At 43.2% G+C, this 26,937-nt stretch overlaps 1 protein-coding gene across 1 annotated transcript in view; it reads left to right on the top strand.

Annotated features, from left to right (window-relative positions):
• LOC118375367 (calmodulin-1) overlaps nucleotides 1-5,517 on the top strand; it is a 28,271-nt gene extending 22,754 nt beyond the window's left edge. The window contains exon 6 of the mRNA XM_052524138.1: nucleotides 4,520-5,517. Within this exon, the coding sequence (XP_052380098.1) occupies nucleotides 4,520-4,548 (29 nt within the window). The 3' untranslated portion in view covers nucleotides 4,549-5,517. The remainder of the gene's footprint in view (nucleotides 1-4,519) is intronic.
• The last annotated feature ends 21,420 nt before the right edge of the window (nucleotides 5,518-26,937 follow it).

The following is a 26,937-nucleotide window of genomic DNA, read 5'->3' as shown; positions in this document are numbered from 1 at the left end:
ACCCCCTAATGATTGAGTGAAATCATGTTTTTATAAATGTTAGCAAATGTATTGAAAATTAAATACAGAAATATCAAATTTACATAATTATTAACACCCCTGAGGCAATACTACGTAGAAGCATTTTTGGAAGCAATTTCAGCTGAGTAAGTCATTCTAAGAGCTTTCCACACCTGGCATGTGCAATTTTTGCCCATTTAAAAAAAACATATTTTTTGAAATTCTTCAAGCTCTGTCAAATTGGTTGTTGATCATTGGTAGACAACCATTTTCAGATCTTGCCACAGATTTAAGTAGATCTAAGTTAAAACTAACTTGGCAACTCAGGAACATTCACTGTCTTGGTAAGCAACACCAGTGTAGATTTGGCCTTGTGTTGTAGGTTATTGTCCTGCTGAAAGGTGAATTAACCTCCCAGTGTGTAACGGTTTTCTAGGTGTGGTGAAGGAGAGTCGGACCAAAACGCAGCGTGTAGATTGCGATCCATGTTTAATCAAACAAACGTAAACACAAAATAACACAAACGCTACAAAACAATAAACGTAACGAAAACCGAAGCCTATACTTGTCAACTAATACAGCGACAGGAACAAAGACACTAAGGACAATCACCCACGACAAACTCAAAGAATATGGCTGTGGTTCCCAATCAGAGACAACGATAAACACCTGCCTCTGATTGAGAACCACTCCAGACAGCCATAGACTTTGCTAGATCACCCCACTAGCTACAATCCCAATATATATACACACCAAAACCCCAAGACAAAACACACCACAATACAAAAACCCCATGCCACACCCTGGCCTGACCCAATACATAAAGATAAACACAAAATACTTTGACCAGGGTGTGACACAGTGTCTGGTGGACAGCAGACTGAACCAGGTTTTCCTCTAGGGTTTTGTCTGTGCTTAGATACATTATATTTATTTTTTTTATCCTGAAAAACTCCCCAGTCCTTAATGATTACAAGCATACCCATAACATTATGCAGCCACCACAATGCTTGAAAATATGCAGAGTGGTACTCTAATGTGTTGTGTTGGATTTGCCCCAAACAACTTTTTGTCCTGACTACAAAGTGTTATTTGCTTTGCAACATTTTTTTGCATTATTACTATAGTGCCTTGTTGCAAACAGGATTCATGTTTTAGAAAATAAAATTATGTGCAGGCTTCCTTTTCACTCTGTCAATTAGGTTAGTTTCGTGACTACAATGTTGTCCGATCCTCCGTTTTCTCCTATCACAGCCATTTAACAGTTTTAAAGTCACCATTGGCCTCATGGTGAAATCCCGGAGCGGTTTCCTTCCTCTCCGGCAAATAAGTTAGGAAGGACGCCTGTGTATTTGTAGTGACGGTGTATTGACACACCATCCAAAGTGTAGTTAATAACTTCACCATGCTCAAAAGGATATTCAATGTCTGCTTATGATATTTACCCATCTACCAATAGGAACCCTTCTTTGAGAGTCATTGGAAAACCTCCCCGGTGTTTGTGGTGGAATCTGTGTTTGAAATGAACTGTGTTTGAAATGAACTGTGTTTGAAATGCACTGTGTTTGAAATGAACTGTGTTTGAAATGAACTGTGTTTGAAATGCACTGCTCGACTGAGGGACCTAACAGATAATTGTATGTGGGGTACAACGATGAGGTAGCTGATCAAAAATCATGTTACACATTTATTATTGCACATGGAGTGAGTCCATGTGACTTTTGAAGCACATTTTTACTCATAAACTTATTTAGAATTGCCATAACAAAGGGGTTGAATACTTATTGACTCAAGACATTTCAGCTTTTCACAATAATTGAAAAACATAATTCCACTTTGACATTATAAGGTAGGCAAAAATAATGATATCTCAATGTTAACATTCAAAATGTAGAATAAGCCCAAGGGTGATGAATACTTTCTGAAGGTGCTGTAGATATCTTTGTTAGAAAGAATACTATATTTCCCTCTTGTCTACACCTAACCAAGCCACATGTAGCAGTGGTTATTAGATGGGAGACAGACAGGTCAACTATGAAGGACAGTAGTTGAGCCAGACTAGCTATGTGTAGTGTTCATTAGGGCTCACAACAGAAAGTTTCAAATCACTTTGCAATGGTTTACAAAACATCTGTTTCTTTATTGTAAGTCCAGGTAACCCTTCTCTGTTTCAGTCCATTTTAATCTAGAACCAGCTTCATGTAACGGTCAGTGCTAGCCCCGGAGCAGGCATGTAAACTCATATTTTACCACTGGCTGCCTCAACTTAAAAAATGGCCTGAGTCGCTCCCCTACTCGAGAAACCAACATTCGACTCCTCTGACGTCAAACTACTGACTGGTATCCCTTCTTTTCTTTCCAAAATACTTGACCGTGCTGTCTCTGACCAACTCTCACTATCTCTCTCAGAACGATCTTCTTACCTTAACCAGTCAGGCTTCAAGACGGCTCACTCAACTGAGACTGCTCTCCTCTGTGTCACGTAGGCTCTCTCCACTCCACTCAACCTCATAGACCTTTGAAGCCGTGAACCATCAAATCCTCCTCTACTCTCTGAGCTGGGATTCTCAGGCTCTACACACTCCTGGATTGCATCCTACCCACTATTGGTGTCCCCCAGGGCTCGGTTCTAGGCCCTCTCCTCTTCTCTCTATTTACTAAGTCACTCTGCTCCGTCATATCCTCACATGATCTCCTATCATTGGTATGCGGATGACACTCAACTACTTTTCTCCTTCCCCCTTCTAACACTCAGGTGGCAACACGCATCTCTGCGTGCTTGGAAGATATCTCCGCTTGGATGTCGGCCCACCACCTCAAGATCAACCTCGATAAGATGGAGTTGATCTTCCTCTCGGGGAAGGCCTGCCCCGCTCTAAGACCTCTCCGTCATGGTTGACAACTCCACGGTGTTCCCCTCCGAGTGTAAAGAACCTTGGTGTGACCCTGGACAACACCCTGTCGATTTCTGCAAACATCAAAGCAGTGGCTGTAGGTTCATGCTCTACAATATCCTTAGAGTACGACCCTACCTCACACAGGAAGTGGCACAGGTCCTAATCCAGGCACTTGTCATCTCCCATCTGGAATACTGCAACTCGCTAATGGCTGGGCTCCCCGCTTGTGCCATCAAACCACTGCAACTCCTCCAGAATGCCGCAGCCTGCCTGGTGTTCAGCCTTCCCAAATATTAATATAATAATAATAATAATAATAATAATAATAATAATAAATGCCATTTAGCAGACGCTTTTATCCAAAGCGACTTACAGTCATGTGTGCATACATTCTACGTATGGGTGGTCCCGGGAATCGAACCCACTACCCTGGCGTTACAAGCGCCATGCTCTACCAACTGAGCTACAAATATTCCCATGTCATCCCACTCCTCCGCACACTCAACTGGCTTCCAGTTGAAGCTTGCATCCATTAAAAGAACAAGGTACTTGCCTACGGAGCAGCAAGAAGAACTGCCTCTCCCTAACTTCAGACTCTGCTCAAACCCTACACCACAACCCGAGCCACCGTTGGTCTTCTCCCGCTCAGCCCTGTCCAAGCTCTCCTCTGTCTCCACAGCAGAGTCCCTGCCCATCTTCCGAAAGCACATGAAACCCCACCTCTTCAAAGAGTATGTTAAATAATCCCACAGCACCCCCTTCTCACCCCTTATTAGATGGAGATACCATGAGGCCATTTGAATTAATCATCGTCACCATGCTAGAAGGCAGCCTTTTACTCTCTCTCTCACTCTCTCTCTCACTCTTATTCCCACAGAGCATTACACTGTTCACTAATATTCTAGAAGGAGCTGTTGATACAATAAACAGTCCATACATCTTGGCTTCCCTACTTCCTCAATGTGCCATTAAACACCATACAGTATGTACTCTATAAGCATTTGAAAGACTTTTCTTTATTTTGGTTGGACGTCGTTGTGTTGTATTCACAGTGCAGTGACTTTAATTAAATAAGCTTAATGAGGTGAACATGGAAGCTGTTTGGAAACGGGACATTAATTAGAATGATGTGCGTTCTGTTCCTACACTGCTTGATGTAAAAAAAGTTTTTAAAAAAAGGAATAAAACAATTTAGCAGGTGACTGCCCTGCCTAGTCCTGGGCTAATGGGGCCCAATGAGCTACAGTACGTTCCTAATCTTTGTATTTTCTCTCTCTCTCTCTGACACTCTCTAATTGTTTTATATTTTTTACATTTTGTCAGGAAATGCAGCTCCGTCTCAGGTTCTACTGTTGTGAGGTGGTTGCACAGCCTTTCCTCTACAGGGAGCCAGGTTTTCCTGTGTCTACCCTTCTCAATGGCAAGGCTGTGCTCACTGAGCCTGTACTTTGTCAAGGTTTTTCTAAGGTCAAATATTTAGCCACAGTGTACTGTCGATTTAGTTCCAGATATCACTACATTTTGCTTTGACTTTCCCAATAAGCAATATAGTTTTGTTTTGACTGTGTTGTAATTTGGTTTATCCTGATTGATCTCTTTCTCTCTCTCTCTCTCTCCTACAGAGTTTGTACAGATGATGACTGCAAAGTGAACCTCGCCTGACTTGCCCTGTTCCCTCTTAGAGAAGGGGAAAAAATATCTGTTTTACTTACCTCTTGGGGAAAAAACTGTTTTCATTTATTCATACTGTTTCTCTATAGAAAATAAACAAACGTTGAAATAAAATCTCTTTCCACACAGAGAGAAAAAAATATATAAAACGTGTCTGCATGATATGGTTAGTGACTCTGTCCCCCAAAAATGAGTTCAGCATCAGTACTTTAAAGATGCAAATACAAACCCTGTAATAACTACCTTCAAACCGAAGCAAGGCATTTGGATCCCATGGAACCTTGGAACCCCTTCCAGGTTCCATCTATCTGCTATAGTGGTAATGTTTGGGCTGGCCGTCTCTCTCTCTCTCTCTCTCCCTTTCTCTCTCTTCTTGGTTTTCTGATCTTTATGCATGCAGCTTGTGACTGGAGCACTCCCTGCTGCCAATCAGAGCGTGCTGATTCCACAGGGGCATCGTTGTTCTGGTACAGTTTTTTGTATTTGGAGAGGAATCCTAGTGATATGGTATATGAAAGGAAATATGGTTCTTATTCAAGCTGAAAGCTGAATGAAACTTGTATGCTAGATTAAAATATATATTTTAAAAAATATTACATTTTCAAAATGTTTCATGTTTGTTTTTGTTCTGTTATTTGGAGGTCCATGTTAGGTATGTGTGTACCTGTTCTGAATAGGAGGGATAGAAGGAGTCTTATGGTGGAGCTTTGTGTTTTCATCTTTCTGCCTCTAAGGGGGATTCACTGGCCTTTTTCTTTCTTCAGTTTTCCCGACTCGGACAGGTGTGGCTAGGTTGTTGTGTTTATCTGCGGTATGCATTCTGTAGATAGGAGTTTCAGCACGAGTCTTATCCACTGTTCATCTGAGTTCACTTTACATTCATTCCAAGTTGTAAATGCTAGTCTTCATTTTTATTTTTATTTCCAAATTAAAAATACCATGGACTTGACTGGGTTTCTCGAGTGGTTATTTTAGGGGCATGATAAGATGTCGTGTTTGACCACACGTGACAGGTTTTTAAAAAATCTATTGTGAAATATCAACTGATATTGGATTATACCTGATAAAGATAAATTAGGCATATTTCAATAATAGTCCTAGCAAATTCAATTGTTCAAGATCACTGTTTATCCTTCGTAGGCTAAAGTGTCACGTGACAGTGTTACATTTAGCGTTACCATTCACAGCAACATTTGAGCCTCTCAGGAAAGAACACCGCTGTTTTCTTTCTCACTGAGCCCTAGATATACATACACAGGCTGTGCTTCGTCTTTCTCTCGCTCTAGATCTGAGGGGGTTGCTAGGCAACAGCCGCATGCTGTTGGGTTTTGAAAAAGGCAAGTGGGAGGTTAAATAAGCCTCAACTGGAGGGAGAAGCTTCTGTGTTGTGAGCAACCTTGTCCTCGTAAGGCAAACCCAGGCTAACCTGTTAATGTTTCAAACCCAGGCTAACCTGTTAATGTTTCAAACCCAGGCTAACCTGTTAATGTCTCAAACCCAGGCTAACCTGTTAATGTCTCAAACCCAGGCTAACCTGTTAATGTTTCAAACCCAGGCTAACCTGTTAATGTTTCAAACCCAGGCTAACCTGTTAATGTTTCAAACTCCACAGTAATGGGGACAAAGGGTTGGTTTGCCATGCCACAATATTACCTACAAGTCAAAAAAGACTTAACCACATTGTTTAACCATATTTGGGTCATGATTACAGTGCGGCTGTCTGTCCACCCCCCACAGGCTAGCCCAGCTCCATTCTGACCTTGTGTTTTAAAGTTTTCCATGCGTACCGATAGGAGTTTGAGCACATGTTTCTCCATACAGTGGAGTGGCTCTGCTTCTGTCCATGAAAGGGCTAGCATGCATCATTCTTTAGCATACAGGTCCAATCTCAATAGGCTATAGAATGTGCACATTCATTTTATGTGGATTCCAGATCCACACAAGTTCTGTTCTGCTTAGATGAGGCCTATAGGATTGTTACCTCATGTTTGTGTGATATATTAAACACATCTCCTAGCATTGTAGACATCTGTAAATATACACCGCCATCTGTGACAAATGTGTTCTAAGAAACATGTAGAGGACCCACAAGACATAATGACTCACTCACACTGACACAGCTGACACCACTGGAGCACCAGCAGAGAAATACACCCACCTTCACCCCTTAGGGACCAGTTGACTAAAGGCTCTATGACAACCCACCTTCACCCCTTAGGGACCAGTTAACTAAAGGCTCTATGACAACCCACCTTCACCCCTTAGGGACCAGTTGACTAAAGGCTCTATGACAACCCACCTTCACCCCTTAGGGACCAGTTGACTAAAGGCTCTATGACAACCCACCTTCACCCCTTAGGGACCAGTTGACTAAAGGCTCTATGACAACCCACCTTCACCCCTTAGGGACCAGTTGACTAAAGGCTCTATGACAACCCACCTTCACCCCTTAGGGACCAGTTGACTAAAGGCTCTATGACAACCCACCTTCACCCCTTAGGGACCAGTTAACTAAAGGCTCTATGACAACCCACCTTCACCCCTTAGGGACCAGTTGACTAAAGGCTCTATGACAACCCACCTTCACCCCTTAGGGACCAGTTAACTAAAGGCTCTATGACAACCCACCTTCACCCCTTAGGGACCAGTTGACTAAAGGCTCTATGACAACCCACCTTCACCCCTTAGGGACCAGTTAACTAAAGGCTCTATGACAACCCACCTTCACCCCTTAGGGACCAGTTGACTAAAGGCTCTATGACAACCCACCTTCACCCCTTAGGGACCAGTTAACTAAAGGCTCTATGACAACCCACCTTCACACCTTAGGGACCAGTTGACTAAAGGCTCTATGACAACCCACCTTCACCCCTTAGGGACCAGTTAACTAAAGGCTCTATGACAACCCACCTTCACCCCTTAGGGACCAGTTAACTAAAGGCTCTATGACAACCCACCTTCACCCCTTAGGGACCAGTTGACTAAAGGCTCTATGACAACCCACCTTCACCCCTTAGGGACCAGTTGACTAAAGGCTCCATGACAACCCACCTTCACCCCTTAGGGACCAGTTGACTAAAGGCTCCATGACAACCCACCTTCACCCCTTAGGGACCAGTTGACTAAAGGCTCTATGACAACCCACCTTCACCCCTTAGGGACCAGTTGACTAAAGGCTCTATGACAACCCACCTTCACCCCTTAGGGACCAGTTGACTAAAGGCTCTATGACAACCCACCTTCACCCCTTAGGGACCAGTTAACTAAAGGCTCTATGACAACCCACCTTCACCCCTTAGGGACCAGTTGACTAAAGGCTCTATGACAACCCACCTTCACCCCTTAGGGACCAGTTAACTAAAGGCTCTATGACAACCCACCTTCACCCCTTAGGGACCAGTTAACTAAAGGCTCTATGACAACCCACCTTCACCCCTTAGGGACCAGTTGACTAAAGGCTCTATGACAACCCACCTTCACCCCTTAGGGACCAGTTGACTATAGGCTCTATGACAACCCACCTTCACCCCTTAGGGACCAGTTGACTATAGGCTCTATGACAACCCACCTTCACCCCTTAGGGACCAGTTGACTAAAGGCTCTATGACAACCCACCTTCACCCCTTAGGGACCAGTTGACTAAAGGCTCTATGACAACCCACCTTCACCCCTTAGGGACCAGTTGACTAAAGGCTCTATGACAACCCACCTTCACCCCTTAGGGACCAGTTAACTAAAGGCTCTATGACAACCCACCTTCACCCCTTAGGGACCAGTTAACTAAAGGCTCTATGACAACCCACCTTCACCCCTTAGGGACCAGTTGACTAAAGGCTCTATGACAACCCACCTTCACCCCTTAGGGACCAGTTGACTAAAGGCTCCATGACAACCCACCTTCACCCCTTAGGGACCAGTTAACTAAAGGCTCCATGACAACCCACCTTCACCCCTTAGGGACCAGTTAACTAAAGGCTCCATGACAACCCACCTTCACCCCTTAGGGACCAGTTGACAAAGGCTCCATGACAACCCACCTTCACCCCTTAGGGACCAGTTAACTAAAGGCTCCATGACAACCCACCTTCACCCCTTAGGGACCAGTTGACAAAGGCTCCATGACAACCCACCTTCACCCCTTAGGGACCAGTTAACTAAAGGCTCCATGACAACCCACCTGTAAGGGCCGACTCTGGAAACGAGAAGCAGGTACAGGGAGTGAACATTTAATAGAAGACAGACATCAAACAAAACAAGAAAAGCGTTTGGATGAAGGGAACAAAATGACATAACAATAATGCTGAGGCAGGCAACAAAACTGAGGAACAGACAGATATAGAGGGGGCAATCAACAACGTGAAGGAGTCCAGGGTGAGTCCAATGAGCGCTGATCCGCGTGATGATGGTGACAGCCTGGAAGGGCAGCCTGGCACCCTCGAGCACCAGAGAGGGGGAGCCGGAGCAGGCTTGACACTACCCCATAGGGACCAGTTTGCTCCATTTCATGGTTGTGTGGTGCAGTCTATGAGGCTCTCCTAGTTAGCTTGATACTAGTGGTGAGACCTGTCACTCACACTCACAAAGAGCTGTTAGACTGCTCTAAATTCCAGTACTGATTGTGGACAGATGGAGGTACTGATTATATCGTGAACAAAACCAGTGGACGTGACAATGAACAATACCCTACTACTGACAACCGGACAGTGTGGCAGGGCAGGGAGTGGGGAGTAATAACTTTAGTGGGAAAATATATATATATTTTTACATTTATTATGTTTTAATTGTGTTTTATCAGGTGGTGGTGCAGTACTCCTACTTCCAGCGGCTATGACCAAGGGCCTCATTCATCAAAGGCGTGTGTGCACAAAACAATCTAAACCTTGCGTGCTCCAGTTTTGGTTGGTATTTGGTTGGTTGGTATTTGACTGGAAAATGTGCGTATCCACGCAAATCTCAGACCATGCGTATGCACGACTTCTAGTGGTTGATCAATTGTATTGCTAGCAAATATTGTTATTATGAGGGAAATTTCAGTTGTTTGATGCACATGAATGATGTATGTTGGCTAATAAAAATAAAACAGATTTGTTTGCTGTTGGTAAGGAGATCGCATGGCAGCATGTAGACTACTGTGTTTATAGGCCTAAATCATCATTATATTGCAGGTCATGTCTCTCCTTTTCTGACATGACTGGTTTAGGGGTAATGGGACACCTAGTCAGTTCAACTGAATGCATTCAATGGAAATGTGTCTCCCGCATTTAGCCCAACCCCTCTGAATCATTGGTGTGGGGGGCTGCCCGATGTCAACGTCATCAGTGCTGGGGAGCAGTTGTTTTTGGGAGTTTATTTCCTTGTTCAAGAGTGGAATGTTTTTGAGGGTTAACTTCCTTGTTCAAGGACAGAATGTTTTTGAGGGTTAACTTCCTTGTTCAAGGACAGAATGTTTTTGAGGGTTAACTTCCTTGTTCAAGAACAGAATGTTTTTGAGGGTTAACTTCCTTGTTCAAGGACAGAATGTTTTTGAGGGTTAACTTCCTTGTTCAAGGACAGAATGTTTTTGTGGGGTTAACTTCCTTGTTCAAGGACAGAATGTTTTTGTGGGGTTAACTTCCTTGTTCAAGGACAGAATGTTTTTGTGGGGTTAACTTCCTTGTTCAAGGACAGAATGTTTTTGTGGGGTTAACTTCCTTGTTCAAGGACAGAATGTTTTTGGGGGGTTAACTTCCTTGTTCAAGGACAGAATGTTTTTGGGGGGTTAACTTCCTTGTTCAAGGACAGAATGTTTTTTGGGGGTTAACTTCCTTGTTCAAGGACAGAGCGTTTTTTGGGGAACAGCAGTTTTTTTCCACCAGAGGGGCCCCAGGACCGACTTTAGGAAACCCTGCTCTAGGCTACGTGCTGCACCACTTCTTCCTGCTACACAACAAGCCATTTATCCATCGTTCATTTAATAGCCGAACATGCTTCAAAGTAAATAGACGTAAGAAAATAGCCTATTTAAATATTTCACAGTCCATCTACACATAAAACACACACACACACACCTCTTCTCTGCTGTGACATCCTGAGCTCCCCAGGGGTTAAATTAAGAACATCAATTTTTCAGGTGTAAATGAAGCAACACAGTGGTGTGGCGCTGGCAGTAAGAGGAGAAGCACTGACCAGAGAGAGGCGGAGCAGGGGAGATATCACGTATCACAGCTGCTACTGCTAGAAAGAACTAGACACACTGATGAGACAGGCCTGTGAATTACGTGTCTGTGTGTGCGTGTGTGGGGGGGGGGGGTCACTTCTCTTTTTCTGGGCTCTAGAATCAATTGGACCCACTTTTCTTCATATAGGGTCCTGTCAAGAGTTTTCCTGACTGCGTGACTGGTCAGTACCAGGAAGAATGGAAAAACAACGGCCCTATAATGATTCCTGTGCGGTATTGGGGTAGTCTCACAGAGCTGAGTCCCACAGGGTTCTCCAGTAATCTAACACCTTACAGTGCAACACCTCTGATCCCTAGTCATCCCAAATCAACATATAACATCTCTATTCCCTTGTCAACCTATATAAACTTATATCTCTATTCCCTGGTCAACCTATATAAACTTATATCTCTATTCCCTGGTCAACCTATATAAACTTATATCTATATTCCCTGGTCAACCTATGTAAACTTATAGTATCTCTATTCCCTGGTCAACCTATATAAACTTATAATATCTCTATTCCCTGGTCAACCTATATAAACTTATAGTATCTCTATTCCCTTGTCAACCTATATAAACTTATAGTATCTCTATTCCCTTGTCAACCTATATAAACTTATAACATCTCTATTCCCTGGTCAACCTATATAAACGTATATCTCTATTCCCTGGTCAACCTATATAAACTTATAGTATCTCTATTCCCTTGTCAACCTATATAAACCTATAGTATCTCTATTCCCTTGTCAACCTATATAAACTTATATCTCTATTCCCTTGTCAACCTATATAAACTTATATCTCTATTCCCTGGTCAACCTATATAAACTTATATCTCTATTCCCTGGTCAACCTATATAAACTTATATCTCTATTCCCTGGTCAACCTATATAAACTTATAGTATCTCTATTCCCTGGTCAACCTATGTAAACTTATAATATCTCTATTCCCTGGTCAACCTATATAAACTTATAATATCTCTATTCCCTTGTCAACCTATATAAACGTATAACATCTCTATTCCCTAGTCATCCCAAATCAACCTATAACATCTCTATTCCCTAGTCATCCCAAATCAACATATATAACATCTCTATTCCCTAGTCATCCCAAATCAACCTATAACATCTCTATTCCCTAGTCATCCCAAATCAACCTATAACATCTCTATTCCCTAGTCATCCCAAATCAACCTATAACATCTCTATTCCCTAGTCATCCCAAATCAACCTATAACATCTCTATTCCCTAGTCATCCCAAATCAACCTATAACATCTCTATTCCCTAGTCATCCCAAATCAACATATATAACATCTCTATTCCCTAGTCATCCCAAATCAACCTATAACATCTCTATTCCCTAGTCATCCCAAATCAACCTATAACATCTCTATTCCCTAGTCATCCCAAATCAACCTATAACATCTCTATTCCCTAGTCATCCCAAATCAACATATATAACATCTCTATTCCCTAGTCATCCCAAATCAACATATATAACATCTCTATTCCCTAGGCATCCCAAATCAAACTATAATATCTCTATTCCCTGGTCAACCTATATAAACTTATAATATCTCTATTCCCTTGTCAACCTATATAAACTTATAATATCTCTATTCCCTTGTCAACCTATATAAACTTATAACATCTCCATTCCCTAGTCATCCCAAATCAACTTATAGAACATATTGGCATCCTGTATGTCCTTTTGAAATCCAAGTTTATCCAACTCTAAATCTATATACAGTATTTTCTCTCTCTCTCTCTCTCTCTCTCCCTCCCTCTCTCTCTCTCTTTCCCTCTCTCTCTGTCTCTCTATGTCTCCCTCTCTCTCTTTCTCTCCCTCTGTCTCCCTCTCTCAATTCAAGTCAATTCAATTCAATTCAAATGGCTTTTTTTGTATGTGAAACATATGTTTACATTGCCCAAGCAAGTGAAATAAATAATAAACAAAAATAATAAAGACATTTAAAATGTCATATTATGTCTATATTACAGAGTTATAATGATGTGCAAATAGTTAAAATACAAAAGGGGAAATAAACATAAATATGGGTTGTATTTACAATTCTTTGTGGGTCTGTGTAATCTGAGGGAAATATGTCTCTCTAATATGGTCATACATTGGGCAGGAGGTTAGGAAGTGCAGCTCAGTTTCCACCTCAGTTTGTGGGCAGTGTGCACATAGCCTGTCTTCTCTTGAGAGCCAAGTCTGCCTATGGCAGCCTTTCTCAATAGCAAGGTTATGCTCACTGAGGTTTTACATAGTCAAAGCTTTCTTTGAGTTTGGGTCAGTCACAGTGGTGAGGTATTCTACCACTGTGTACTCTCTGTTTAGGGCCAAATAACATTCTAGTTTGCTCTGTTTTTTGGTAAATTCTTTCCAATGTGCCAAGTAATTCTCTTTTTGTTTTCTCATGATTTGGTTGGGTCTAATTGTGTTGCTGTCCTGGGGCTCTGTTTGTGTTTGTGAACAGAGCCCCAGGAACAGCTTGCTTAGGGGACTCTACTCCAGGTTCATCTCTCTGTAGGTGATGGCTTTGTTATGGAAGGTTTGGTAATCGCTTCCTCTTAGGTGGTTGTAGAATTTAATGGCTCTTTTCTGAATTCTGTCCCTTTTTGTGAATTCTTGGTTGGTGAGAGGACCCCAGACCTCACAACCATAAAGGTCTCTCTCTCTCTCTCTCTCTGGGGTGACATATGACCATGCAGAACTCCCTTCATCACTAGGGCACCACTCTCACTCTCCATCTCACTTTTTCTCCATCTCGCTATCTTAATCCCCCTATTGCTCTCCCCCTCTTCTGCCTGTTCTATTTGTCTATTGTTCTCCCCCCTCTCCCTCGCTCCACAAGTTCTGTTTGTCTTATTGTGCATTTCTCTTTTTATTTCTCTTCATTTTTCCTTGCTGGTACTCGTCGTCTTCATTTTTCCTTGCTGGTACACGTCGTCTTCATTTTTCCTTGCTGGTACTCGTCGTCTTCATTTTTCCTTGCTGGTACTCGTCGTCTTCATTTTTCCTTGCTGGTACTCGTCGTCTTCATTTTTCCTTGCTTGTACTCGTCGTCTTCATTTTTCCTTGCTGGTACTCGTCGTCTTCATTTTTCCTTGCTGGTACTCGTCGTCTTCATTTTTCCTTGCTGGTACTCGTCGTCTTCATTTTTCCTTGCTGGTACTCGTCGTCTTCATTTTTCCTTGCTTGTACTCGTCGTCTTCATTTTTCCTTGCTTGTACTCGTCGTCTTCATTTTTCCTTGCTTGTACTCGTCGTCTTCATTTTTCCTTGCTTGTACTCGTCGTCTTCATTTTTCCTTGCTTGTACATGTCGTCTTCATTTTTCCGTCGTCTTCATTTTTCCTTGCTGGTACTCGTCGTCTTCATTTTTTCCTTGCTTGTACTCGTCGTCTTCATTTTTCCTTGCTTGTACTCGTCGTCTTCATTTTTCCTTGCTTGTACTCGTCGTCTTCATTTTTCCTTGCTTGTACTCGTCGTCTTCATTTTTCCTTGCTTGTACTCGTCGTCTTCATTTTTCCTTGCTTGTACACGTCGTCTTCATTTTTCCTTGCTGGTACTCGTCGTCTTCATTTTTCCTTGCTTGTACTCGTCGTCTTCATTTTTCCTTGCTTGTACTCGTCGTCTTCATTTTTCCTTGCTGGTACTCGTCGTCTTCATTTTTCCTTGCTTGTACTCGTCGTCTTCATTTTTCCTTGCTTGTACTCGTCGTCTTCATTTTTCCTTGCTTGTACTCGTCGTCTTCATTTTTCCTTGCTTGTACTGGTACACGTCGTCTTCATTTTTCCTTGCTTGTACTCGTCGTCTTCATTTTTCCTTGTCTTCATTTTTCCTTGTACTCGTCGTCTTCATTTTTCCTTGCTGGTACACGTCGTCTTCATTTTTCCTTGCTGGTACTCGTCGTCTTCATTTTTCCTTGCTGGTACTCGTCGTCTTCATTTTTCCTTGCTGGTACTACGTCGTCTTCATTTTTCCTTGCTTGCTGGTCTTCATTTTTCCTTGCTGGTACTCGTCGTCTTCATTTTTCCTTGCTGGTACTGCGTCGTCTTCATTTTTCCCTTGCTGGTGCTTGTACTCGTCGTCTTCATTTTTCCTTGCTGGTACTCGTCGTCTTCATTTTTCCTTGCTTGTACTCGTCGTCTTCATTTTTCCTTGCTGGTACTCGTCGTCTTCATTTTTTTCCTTGCTTGTACTCGTCGTCTTCATTTTTCCTTGCTGGTACTCGTCGTCTTCATTTTTCCTTGCTTGTACTCGTCGTCTTCATTTTTCCTTGCTTGTACTTCATTTTTCCTTGCTTGTCGTCGTCTTCATTTTTCCTTGCTGGTACTCGTCGTCTTCATTTTTCCTTGCTGGTACTCGTCGTCTTCATTTTTCCTTGCTGGTACTCGTCGTCTTCATTTTTCCTTGCTTGTACTCGTCGTCTTCATTTTTCCTTGCTTGTACTCGTCGTCTTCATTTTTCCTTGCTGGTACTCGTCGTCTTCATTTTCCTTGTCTTCATTTTTCCTTGCTTGTACTCGTCGTCTTCATTTTTCCTTGCTTGTACTCGTCGTCTTCATTTTTCCTTGCTTGTACTTGTCTTCATTTTTCCTTGCTGGTACTCGTCGTCTTCATTTTTTTCCTTGCTGGTCTTCATTTTTCCTTGCTTGTACTCGTCGTCTTCATTTTTCCTTGCTGGTACTCGTCGTCTTCATTTTTCCTTGCTTGTACTCGTCGTCTTCATTTTTCCTTGCTGGTACTCGTCGTCTTCATTTTTCCTTGCTTGTACTCGTCGTCTTCATTTTTCCTTGCTTGTACTTGTCTTCATTTTTCCTTGCTGGTACTCGTCGTCTTCATTTTTCCTTGCTGGTACTCGTCGTCTTCATTTTTCCTTGCTTGTACTCGTCGTCTTCATTTTTCCTTCACTCGTCGTCTTTTTTCCTTGCTTGTACTCGTCGTCTTCATTTTTCCTTGCTTGTACTCGTCGTCTTCATTTTTCCTTGCTGGTACTCGTCGTCTTCATTTTTCCTTCTCTCGTCGTCTTCATTTTCCTTGCTGGTACTCGTCGTCTTCATTTTTCCTTGCTTGTACTCGTCGTCTTCATTTTTCCTTGCTTGTACTCGTCGTCTTCATTTTTCCTTGCTGGTACTCGTCGTCTTCATTTTTCCTTGCTTGTCTTCACTTGCTTGTACGTCGTCTTCATTTTTCCTTGCTTGTACTCGTCGTCTTCATTTTTCCTTGCTTGTACTCGTCGTCTTCATTTTTCCTTGCTGGTACTCGTCGTCTTCATTTTTCCTTGCTGGTACTCGTCGTCTTCATTTTTCCTTGCTGGTACTCGTCGTCTTCATTTTTCCTTGCTGGTACTCGTCGTCTTCATTTTTCCTTGCTGGTACTCGTCGTCTTCATTTTTCCTTGCTGGTACTCGTCGTCTTCATTTTTCCTTGCTGGTACTCGTCGTCTTCATTTTTCCTTGCTGGTACTCGTCGTCTTCATTTTTCCTTGCTGGTACACGTCGTCTTCATTTTTCCTTGCTGGTACACATCGCCTTTGGGGCTTTTCCTTGTTTCATTATTGTCTCTCCTTCCATGTACCTATGAGACTACACTCATCTTTGATCGTTGTGAGATATTGCTACACTGTCACGACAACAGCGCCTCTGAACTCATGCAATATTCACAGACGATGATATAACTTTCCCTCTAATGAAAAAGCAAAACGCCAGGCTGAGGCAATACAAAACAGCTTTTAATAATGGCCAGACTGTCAGAACAGGAACAATCTTCTCCCTCCCAGTGTGTGTGCATGTGTACATGTGTGTACGTACACGCGTGCGTGCGTGCGTGCGTGTGTGTGTGTGCGTGTGTGTGTGCATGCACCAGCAGTGTTATCCGACCATCTATTGCTAGTGGCGTATAGATCACCCGTTCTGTAGAGCTCATACATTGTTAAGTACGTCTGCACTATGGGGAGAACCTGCACCGTGGGGCCCACTACCACCACGGAGAGGAGAGGAGAGGAGAGGAGAGGAGAGGAGAGGAGAGGAGAGGACTGACGTCATACAGGATCAAGGATGTTCTGGGTATCTGAATATCTGATTTGAATACCTCAGAGATGATGATTAGAAAGTATCTGTTATGAAGCTATGTCAATGGCCTACGCAGAGCTGTATAACATAATTAAACAATCAAACATAATTGAATATCTGTCCTTCAAGACAATTAGAACTCTATGGACCTTTTGGGATTTGTTGAGTGAATTTGAGGGGACATTTTTATTACATTTCTGACTCCAAAACACTACTACACCCCCATCTAGTAACCCCACAGGTCAATTATCATTAGGAGCACTGGGCCTTGACACACACAAGAAGCGACCAATGCCAGCCTTTGGAATGTCTTCATCAACACTAACATTTTCACCATCAAAAATAATAACTAGACCAACTCTACTGAAAACCAAAGAGCCAGCAGTCTTTTACTAAGATTTTCTAGATTCCAATCATCTCATCATAGTACCGTAAAACAAAAGGTAAGCAACGTGTACAATTCAGAACAGATCTTGTATGTCTTTGTCTGGCAGGATGCACCACTACTCTCCTTTTTTTCTGAACAAGTCTAGATAATGTTCTTGTTAAATGTTAATGTTCTCTTCCGACTAAATAATTGAAGAAAACTCCATTTAAAGTGATTTGTTCTCTCTGGCATTCAGAGGATATTTAGACAGTTACACAATGTGTTTTAACAGGGGCTGTTTAAGCCTGTGTTGTTCTAGTGCTTGATGTTGTGTTTTTCCCTTCTATTCTGCATTTACAGTTGTGGATTGACGAATCTGGCAACAATAACCAGTCGACACAGTGGCTTTTACAGTGACGGACATGTTGAGGACCAGTAAACATTTTATCTCTGCTGTGGAAAAACAAGAGAAGAGACGCACGCACACACCCTCTCAGAGATGAGAGGGAAAGGATGTGAAGGGTGAGGTCAGAGGAGAGTGGTTTGGACAGACTGACTGGTGTATTCTGTGACGGACGGACGGACGCACAGACAGACAGACAGACAGACAGACAGACGCACAGACAGACAGACAGACGCACAGACAGACAGACACACAGACAGACAGACGCACAGACAGACAGACAGACGCACAGACAGACAGACAGACAGACAGACAGACAGACAGACAGACGCACAGACAGACAGACACACAGACAGACAGACAGACGCACAGACAGACAGACGCACAGACAGACAGACACACAGACAGACAGACAGACGCACAGACAGACAGACAGACGCACAGACAGACAGACAGACGCACAGACAGACAGACAGACAGACAGACAGACAGACAGACAGACAGACAGACAGACGCACAGACAGACAGACAGACGCACAGACAGACAGACAGGCAGACAGGCAGGCAGGCAGGCAGGCAGACAGGCAGGCAGGCAGGCAGGCCCGTCTGTGTGTGCTAGTGCTCTTTTCTCTCTTAAGACAGTGGTTCCCAAACTCCCCAATTTTGAAATTGGGCAGTTCATCAGTTTTACTCAGTCATTGCATACCTTAGAGAGCACAGGTGGCACCTTAATTGGGGAGGATGGGCTCGTGGTAATGACTGGAGTGGAATCTGTGGAATGGTATCAAATACATCAAACACCTAGTTTCCAGGTGTAGCATTCTACTTGCTCCGTTCCGGCCATTATTATGAGCCGTTCTCCCCTCGTCAGCCTCCACTGTTCGAGAGCTATTTATAACTTAAATGGCCAGATCAACCTGCCCCTGTCAGCTAAAGTTTTTTAGATAGGTTATTTTGCCCATAGATTTAGTAGTAATCACTCAAATATCACATTAATACATATTCCACGCGTAAAAATGTATAGAATTAAGAAAATTTGCTTTATAACTGCACAATGTTCTCTGCACCAACTAGAGGGTTGTGAACAGTTTGTGTCATGAACAGTACTAGTGCCTATAGAAATAGATGCTGGAAGGGGTGTAACATCCCAGATGTTCCCCGGTTCTGGAAGAGGGGCCTGCATTGGTGAAGCCCTGTCTTAAGGCACAGGGACATAGCAGTTCAAATAGAACAGAGACCGGTGAAATGTTGACACTATAGTTAGCCTGGTCCCAGATCTGTTTATGCAGTTTAGCCTATTCCTATGGCTGTTGTCAAGGCGAACAAAGGAGCAAGTTTATTTGAAACACTGTCTGTGTGAAATCAATGTCAAATCAATCCATCGCATGGAATGACATGGTAAGATAGTCTATAGAGAATGGATGTGCTGCTAGTGCTGTTATCAGAGTGCTGCCTGTGTGATCAAAGAGGTTGATGAGCAGCAGGTGTACACTGGCCACGTCCACGCACACACACACGCAAGTCACCAGGTGGGTGGCTCACAGTTCAGTCTGATTGGCTAATCGAGCTAGGCTCTCAGCAAGGGAAAAGCAGATAAGATCGTTTTCTGATCCAAAGAAAAGCAGGTTCCATCTCTGATGAACACACACACACCCGTGCACACACACACGCTGGAGAGATTAGTAGGACCGATTTAGAATGAAAGATGTGAGGCAACATTGACGTACGCTCACTTTGCCATAAGGACTGAGGCTGAGCCATTCTACCTTAACAATATGATCAAATCAAATCACATTGTGTTTTTCACAATGCACCGAATACAACAGGTGTAGTAGACCTTAAAATGAAATGCTAACTTACCAGCCCTTAACCAACAATGCAGTTAAGAAAAATAAGTGTTTAGAAAGTATTTAGTAAAATTAACTGAAGTAAAAAAATATATAAAATAAAAAAATTGAAAAATATCAAATAATGAAGGAGCAACAATAAAATAACAGTAGGGAGGCTATTTTCAGGGGGTACCGGTACAGTCAATGTGCAGGGGTTAGTCCAGGTAATTGAGGTAATATGTACATATAGGTAGAGGTAAAGTGACTATGCATCTTAATGGTGAAGCTGTAGAATATTTTGAGGATCTGAGGACCCATGCCAAATCTTTCCGGTCTCCTGAGGGGGAATAGGCGTTGTCGTGCCTTCTTCACGACTGTCTTGGTGTGCTTGGACCATGAAAGTTTGTTGCTCAACCTTCCTCACTACAGCCCCTTCGTGCTCGGCCCTCATTTTCCTGTAGTCCACAATCATCTCCTTTGTCTTGATCACGTTGAGGGAGAGGTTGTTGTCCTGGCACCACACTGCCAGGTCTCTAACCTCCTCCCTATAGGCTGTCTAGTCGTTGTCGGTCACCAGGCCTACCACTGTTGTGGTGTCGGCAAACTTAATGATGGTGTTGGAGTCGTGCCTGATGGTCCTGTAGCATCTGCGACATCTGACCACTGTTGCTTCCTGCTTTCATTTTTGCTTGTAAGCTGGAATCAGGAGGATATAAGTATGGTCAGATTTGCCAAATGGAGGGCGAGGGAGAGCTTTGTACGTGTCTCTGTGTGTGGAGTAAAGGTGGTCAAGAGTTTTTTTCCTCTGGATGAGCATTTAACATGCTGGTAGAAATGAGGTAAAACGGATTTAGGTTTTCCTGCATTAAAGTCCCCGGATACTAGGAGCGCCGCCTCTGGATGAGCATTTTCTTGATTTTCCAGATCCTTACAAGGCACCCCAAACTACGTCCCCGATATCTCCGTCTCTTCTTCATGTGAATGACGGGGATGTGGGCCTTGTCGGGTGTCTGAAGTAAATCCTTTCCGTCAGACTCGTTGAAGAAAAAAATATTTGTCCAGTACGAGGTGAGTTATCACTGTCCTGATATCTTAAAGCTCTTTTCGGTCATAAGAGATGGTGGCAGAAACATTATGCACAAAATAAGCTACAAATAACATGAAAAAACATACACAATAGCACAATTGGTTAGGAGCGAGTGAAACGGCAGCCATCTCCTCCGGTGCCATCATTCAATTATTAGCAACAGATAACTTGATATTACTCATATCGATGACGAAGCATGGTGTGTACAAAACCACATGTTGTGGGTATGAGTGGGCCACCAATACTCAACATATATTTTAGGAAATACAGTTGACTCAATTTGGATAAATGCAGCTGCCACAGCATCTATTAATTAATACCATATTATCATCAGTCCTGAGTGAGAAACAGACATCTACCATTATAGGGCCAGCCGGGCGTCTGAGTGAAGAGTGAAGAGTCAGGATTAGAATAAGTGCTGTTACTCTCTAATTACTGACTTCTATCTAATGAGGAGGAATCAGTCATTGACAACAAACACCAGCCTAGCCTTTAATTAACAGGCTCACTTGTTTTTGAAAACACAGAGCAAAGAGCAAGCATATACAGCCATATTGTAAGACATTATAAAGGCTCAAACATGCTTAAAACAAGTTATAAAGCATTATAAACCAGGTAGTTTGGGGCCTGGGTGCTGATTGGCTAAAAGCCGTGGTATATCAGACATTATATAAACTGGGTAGCCCGAGCCCTGAATGCTGATTGGCTGAAATCCATGGTATATCAGACCATATACCCTGGGTATGACAAAACATTTATTTTTACTGCTCTAATTACGTTGGCAACCAGTTTATCATAGCAATAAGGCACCTCGGGGGTTTGTGATATATGGCCAATGTACCACGGCTAAGGGCTGTGTCCAGGCATAAGAACAGCCCTTAGCCTTGGTATATTGGCCATATACCACACCTCCCTCAGGTCTTATTGCTTAATTATACCTTCAGACTTTTAAAATAAGTCTTTGCGGAAAATAGAAGGATCATGCAGGCCAATGTAAACTTCTATAGTAAAAGTAAAGCCTGAGCCTGATTTAAGAACGTACTAAGAGTTTAGTGGAAGTGGGGGTCAACATCTAACCTTATAGTGTGAGAGATCAGGGTTATAGGGAGTAGCGGATTGCATGTAAACTGTTACATGTAAGGGATTACGAAAAACGTTAACTGTTATCAAAAATATTGTAATCAGAATACAGATACTTTTGATAAACTAAATGATTACTTAGAGGATTACTTTTAAATTCAGAAAGGATGTTTGCAACAAAAAAAATGTTTTCTCAATGATATTCAAATCAGCATTGAAAAAAGGCGCTAGTTTAAGTTTGTTCCTCCTGAGTGAGTCTGACCACAAGTCAGAGACCACTATGATGACACCAAATGTGTTTGATAGATCCCGGGAAAAGAGCAGGAATAGGCTTTTGTAGCCTGAAGTCCAAGCTACATCTTCTAATGGTGCGACTGCTGTCGGAATCCAAAGATTATCCAAGTTGAATAAACCCTTGGAGGTAATGATGACAGCAGTGGTGTAGTCTACTGTGATACAGATACCACTTATTATTGATATGCTGTGAATCACACTGCTGTTCTCTCACTTAGCTACTTGCACCTTACAGATTGTGGTTGTTGTGGATGACTGTTCACAAATCTAAATGTGTATTTAAACCCAATAATGGTTGAATTCAAGAAGTTTAAGCTGCCTATCAATCATTGGTTTTGAAACCAGTAGACAGACAGTGAAAAATGTGCTCTTGCAACAGCAGCGTAGTGCGGATCGAAGCCTATGGGTTAAAAGTGGGGCTTTTATAGTTCAATCTTATCCATAGGCCTAATGGACACATGCTCAAACTGGCACACTTTTCATAGACTTAAAGGGGCAATCTGTAGTTGCTACATCCATTTTTGGACTTATAAATTATATATATACACACACACACACACACAGTGGGGCAACAAAGTATTTAGTCAGCCACCAATTGTGCAAGTTCTCCCACTTAAAAAGATGAGAGGCCTGTCATTTTCATCATAGGTACACTTCAACTATGACAGACAAAATGAGAAAAAAAATCCAGAAAATCACATTGTAGGATTTTTTATGAATTTATTTGCAAATGATGGTGGAAAATAAGTATTTGGTCACCTACAAACAAGCAAGATTTCTGGCTCTCACTGACCTGTAACTTCTTCTTTAAGAGGCTCCTCTGTCCTCCACTCGTTACCTGTATTAATGGCACCTGTTTGAACTTGTTATCAGTATAAAAGACACCTGTCCACAACCTCAAACAGTCACACTCCAAACTCCACTATGGCCAAGACCAAAGAGCTGTCAAAGGACACCAGAAACAAAATTGTAGACCTGCACCAGGCTGGGAAGACTGAATCTGCAAAACGAAACAGCTTGGTTTGAAGAAATCAACTGTGAGAGCAATTATTAGGAAATGGAAGACATACAAGACCACTGATAATCTCCCTCGATCTGGGGCTCCACGCAAGATCTCACCCTGTCGGGTCAAAATGATCACAAGAACGGTGAGCAAAAATCCCAGAACCACACGGGGTGACCTAGTGAATGACCTGCAGAGAGCTAGGACCAAATTAACAAAGCCGACCATCAGTAACACACTACGCCGCCAGGGACTCAAATCCTGCAGTGCCAGACGTGTCCCCCTGCTTAAGCCAGTACATGTCCAGGCCCGTCTGAAGTTTGCTAGAGAGCTTTTGGATGATCCAGAAGAAGAGTGGGACAATGTCATATATGTCAACTGTCCCACTCCATGAGAACCCAAAACACACGTTTTTTTATTACAATGTTTGTAAACATTTTAAATGTAAACAAACACTATAGCCTCATAACATGGTTAAAACAATATGTTTTACATAATGGATGGTCAGTCCTTGCAATCATAGCTCTGTCTATTAATCTGAGAGTGGTTACATTTCTCCAGGCCCATCCCTCAGCTTTTTACCAAAACAGAGGCGGGGCACCCATTTTGTTATTGATTCATCTGTGGAGTTGCCCTTTAAACAGCTGCATATTATCAAGATATCAAAGTGTCACCAACAAAAAGGTAAACAACAGGCCGATAGCAAAATGCAGCATACGACATTCATTTCTCACATGTAAATAGCCCTTTTCAGTAGTGCTCAAAGCATGCCATTCCGCTGGTTCGAATCCCCGAGCCGACTAGGTGAAAAATCTGTCAATGAGCCCTGATCTCTAATTGCTCCTGTACTTCGCTCTGGAGAAGAGCGTCTGCTAAGTGACTGAAATGTAATAATATAATATAATAATAATATATGCCACTTAGCAGACGCTTTTATCCAAAGCGACTTACAGTCATGTGTGCATACATTCTACGTATGGGTGGTCCCGGGAATCGAACCCACTACCCTGGCGTTACAAGCGCCATGCTCTACCAACTGAGCTACAGAAGAAATGTAAAATGTAGACCAAACATCAGGAACACATTCCTAATATTGAGTTGCACCTCCTTTTGCCCTCAGAACAGACTCAATTCATCGTGGTGAGGACTCTACAAGGTGTCAAAAGCGTTCCGCAGGAATGCTTCCCAGAGCTGTGTCCAGTTGGCTGGATGTCCTTTGGGTGGTGGATCATTCTTGATACACACGGGAAACGGTTGCGAGTGAAAAACCCAGCAGCGTTGCAGTTCTTGACACAAACTGGTGCGCCTGGCACCTACTACCATACCCATTTCAAAGGCACTTCAATCTTTTGTCTTGCCCATTCGCACACACAATCCATGTCTCTAATGTTTAAATGCTTAAAAATCCTTCTTTAACCTTTCTCTGCCTGGTACGTCTATGTCATGGAAGGAAAGAGAAAGGGGGAGACCTAGTCAGTTGTACAACTGAATGTATTCAACTGAAATGTGTCTTCCACATTTAACCCAACCCCCTCTGAATCAGAACAGGTGTTCTTAATGTTTTATACACTCAGTGTATGTTCAGGCTATGAACACCCACACACACACAGACAGACAGACAGCTTTGTTTTCTTTCTCTGTGTCGTTGAGTGAGCGCCAAAGCAGACAGATAAATAAAAGAAGGCCTTTTCAGCGTTGACACGGGGACATAGAAGGGACTCAACATGGATAAAGATCCTGAGATGCGCAGGGACGCAGAGCAGAGCACTGCATGGAAACTCACCACCACTTAACTAACCTGGCTTCAGTTTCCCCTGGATTGGAGCTTGACACATCTCTCTCCATGCTCGGGCCCAATCAGTCTGCTCCCTGCCACTTCCTGGATGACAAATGGGCAGGCTATCAGACAGGGGTTCAAATACTATGTCAAATCTTTCAAATACTTGGAGCGTTTGCTGTAGCCTGCCTGGAGTGCCAAAGGGATGGGGGTTGCCCAATTAGCAACCAATTTGTTTTATTACTCCAGAAAAGCTCAATCAAACCCAGATAAAGTATTTGGAATGATTTCAAACAGTATTTGAACCTAGGTCAGATACAAGCAGGACTGAGCTATGGAGGTAATAACTCCTTAACCCTGGTGTGGTAATGAGACACTGGATCCGGCATGATAACAGAGTGTTTATCAGCTGCCATGTGAGACGAGACATCTCTTTAATAATGGAGGGCTATGGCCGGTTGACTGGGGTCAGAGTCAGAGCTCAGTGCTGCTGGAGCACCAGGAAGGCATGGCCAGGAGAGGGTTAGGACTGGGTTAGGACCATGGAGAGTAAGCAAAGTGTTAGGACCATGGAGAGTCAGGAAAATGTTAGGACCATGGAGAGTTAGGAAAGTGTTAGGACCATGGAGAGTTAGGAAAGTGTTAGGACCGTGGAGAGTTAGGAGAGGGTTAGGACCATGGAAAGTAAGCAAAGTGTTAGGACCATGGAGAGTCAGGAAAATGTTAGGACCATGGAGAGTCTGGAAAATGTTAGGACTATGGAGAGTCAGGAAAGTGTTAGGACAGGGTTAGGACCATGGAGAGTAAGCAAAGTGTTAGGACCATGGAGAGTCAGGAAAATGTTAGGACAGGGTTAGGACCATGGAGAGTAAGCAAAGTGTTAGGACCATGGAGAGTCAGCAAAGTGTTAGGACCATGGAGAGTCAGGAAAGTGTTAGGACTATGGAGAGTCAGCAAAGTGTTAGGACCATGGAGAGTCTGGAAAATGTTAGGACTATGGAGAGTCAGGAAAGTGTTAGGACAGGGTTAGGACCATGGAGAGTAAGCAAAGTGTTAGGACCATGGAGAGTCAGGAAAATGTTAGGACCATGGAGAGTCAGGAAAATGTTAGGATCATGGAGAGTTAGGAAAGTGTTAGGACCATGGAGAGTTAGGAAAGTGTTAGGACCATGGAGAGTTAGGAGAGGGTTAGGACCATGGAAAGTAAGGAGAGGGTTAGGACCATGGAGAGTTAAGAGAAGGGTTAGGATCATGGAGAGTTAGGACCATGGAGAGTTAGGAGAGGGTTAGGACCATGGAGAGTTAGGAGAGGGTTAGGACCATGGAGAGTTAGGAGAGGGTTAGGACCACGGAGAGTTAGGAGAGGGTTAGGACCATGGAGAGTTTAGGAGAGGGTTAGGACCATGGAGAGTTAGGAGAGGGTTAGGACCATGTACAGTTAGGCGAGGGTTAGGACCATGGAGAGTTAGGAGAGGGTTAGGATCATGGAGAGTTGGGAGAGGGTTAGGACCATGGAGAGTTAAGAGAAGGGTTAGGATCATGGAGAGTTAGGACCATGGAGAGTTAGGAGAGGGTTAGGACCATCGAGAGTTAGGAGAGGGTTAGGACCATGGAGAGTTTGGAGAGGGTTAGGACCATGGAGAGATAGGAGAGGGTTAGGACCATGGAGAGTTAGGAGAGGGTTAGGACCATGGAGAGTTAGGAGAAGGTTAGGAACATGGAAAGATATCCCTCTAGTGGTGTGGGGGCTGTGCTTTGGCAAAGTGGGTGGGGTTATATCCTTCCTGTTTGGCCCTGTCCGGGGGTGTCCTCGGATGGGGCCACAGTGTCTCCTGGCCCCTCCTGTCTCAGCCTCCAGTATTTATGCTGCAGTAGTTTGTGTCGGGGGGCTAGGGTCAGTTTGTTATATCTGGAGTACTTCTCCTGTCCTATTCGGTGTCCTGTGTGAATCTAAGTGTGCGTTCTCTAATTCTCTCCTTCTTTCTTTCTCTCTCTCGGAGGACCTGAGCCCTAGGACCATGCCCCAGGACTACCTGACATGATGACTCCTTGCTGTCCCCACTCCACCTGGCCATGCTGCTGCTCCAGTTTCAACTGTTCTGCCTTACTATTATTCGACCATGCTGGTCATTTATGAACATTTGAACATCTTGGCCATGTTCTGTTATAATCTCCACCCGGCACAGCCAGAAGACGACTGGCCACCCCACATAGCCTGGTTCCTCTCTAGGTTTCTTCCTAGGTTTTGG

The sequence above is a fragment of the Oncorhynchus keta genome, chromosome 8 (genome assembly GCF_023373465.1).
Source record: "Oncorhynchus keta strain PuntledgeMale-10-30-2019 chromosome 8, Oket_V2, whole genome shotgun sequence".
NCBI classification, from domain to species: domain Eukaryota; kingdom Metazoa; phylum Chordata; class Actinopteri; order Salmoniformes; family Salmonidae; genus Oncorhynchus; species Oncorhynchus keta.
This window is presented reverse-complemented; position numbering and strand designations above follow the sequence as displayed.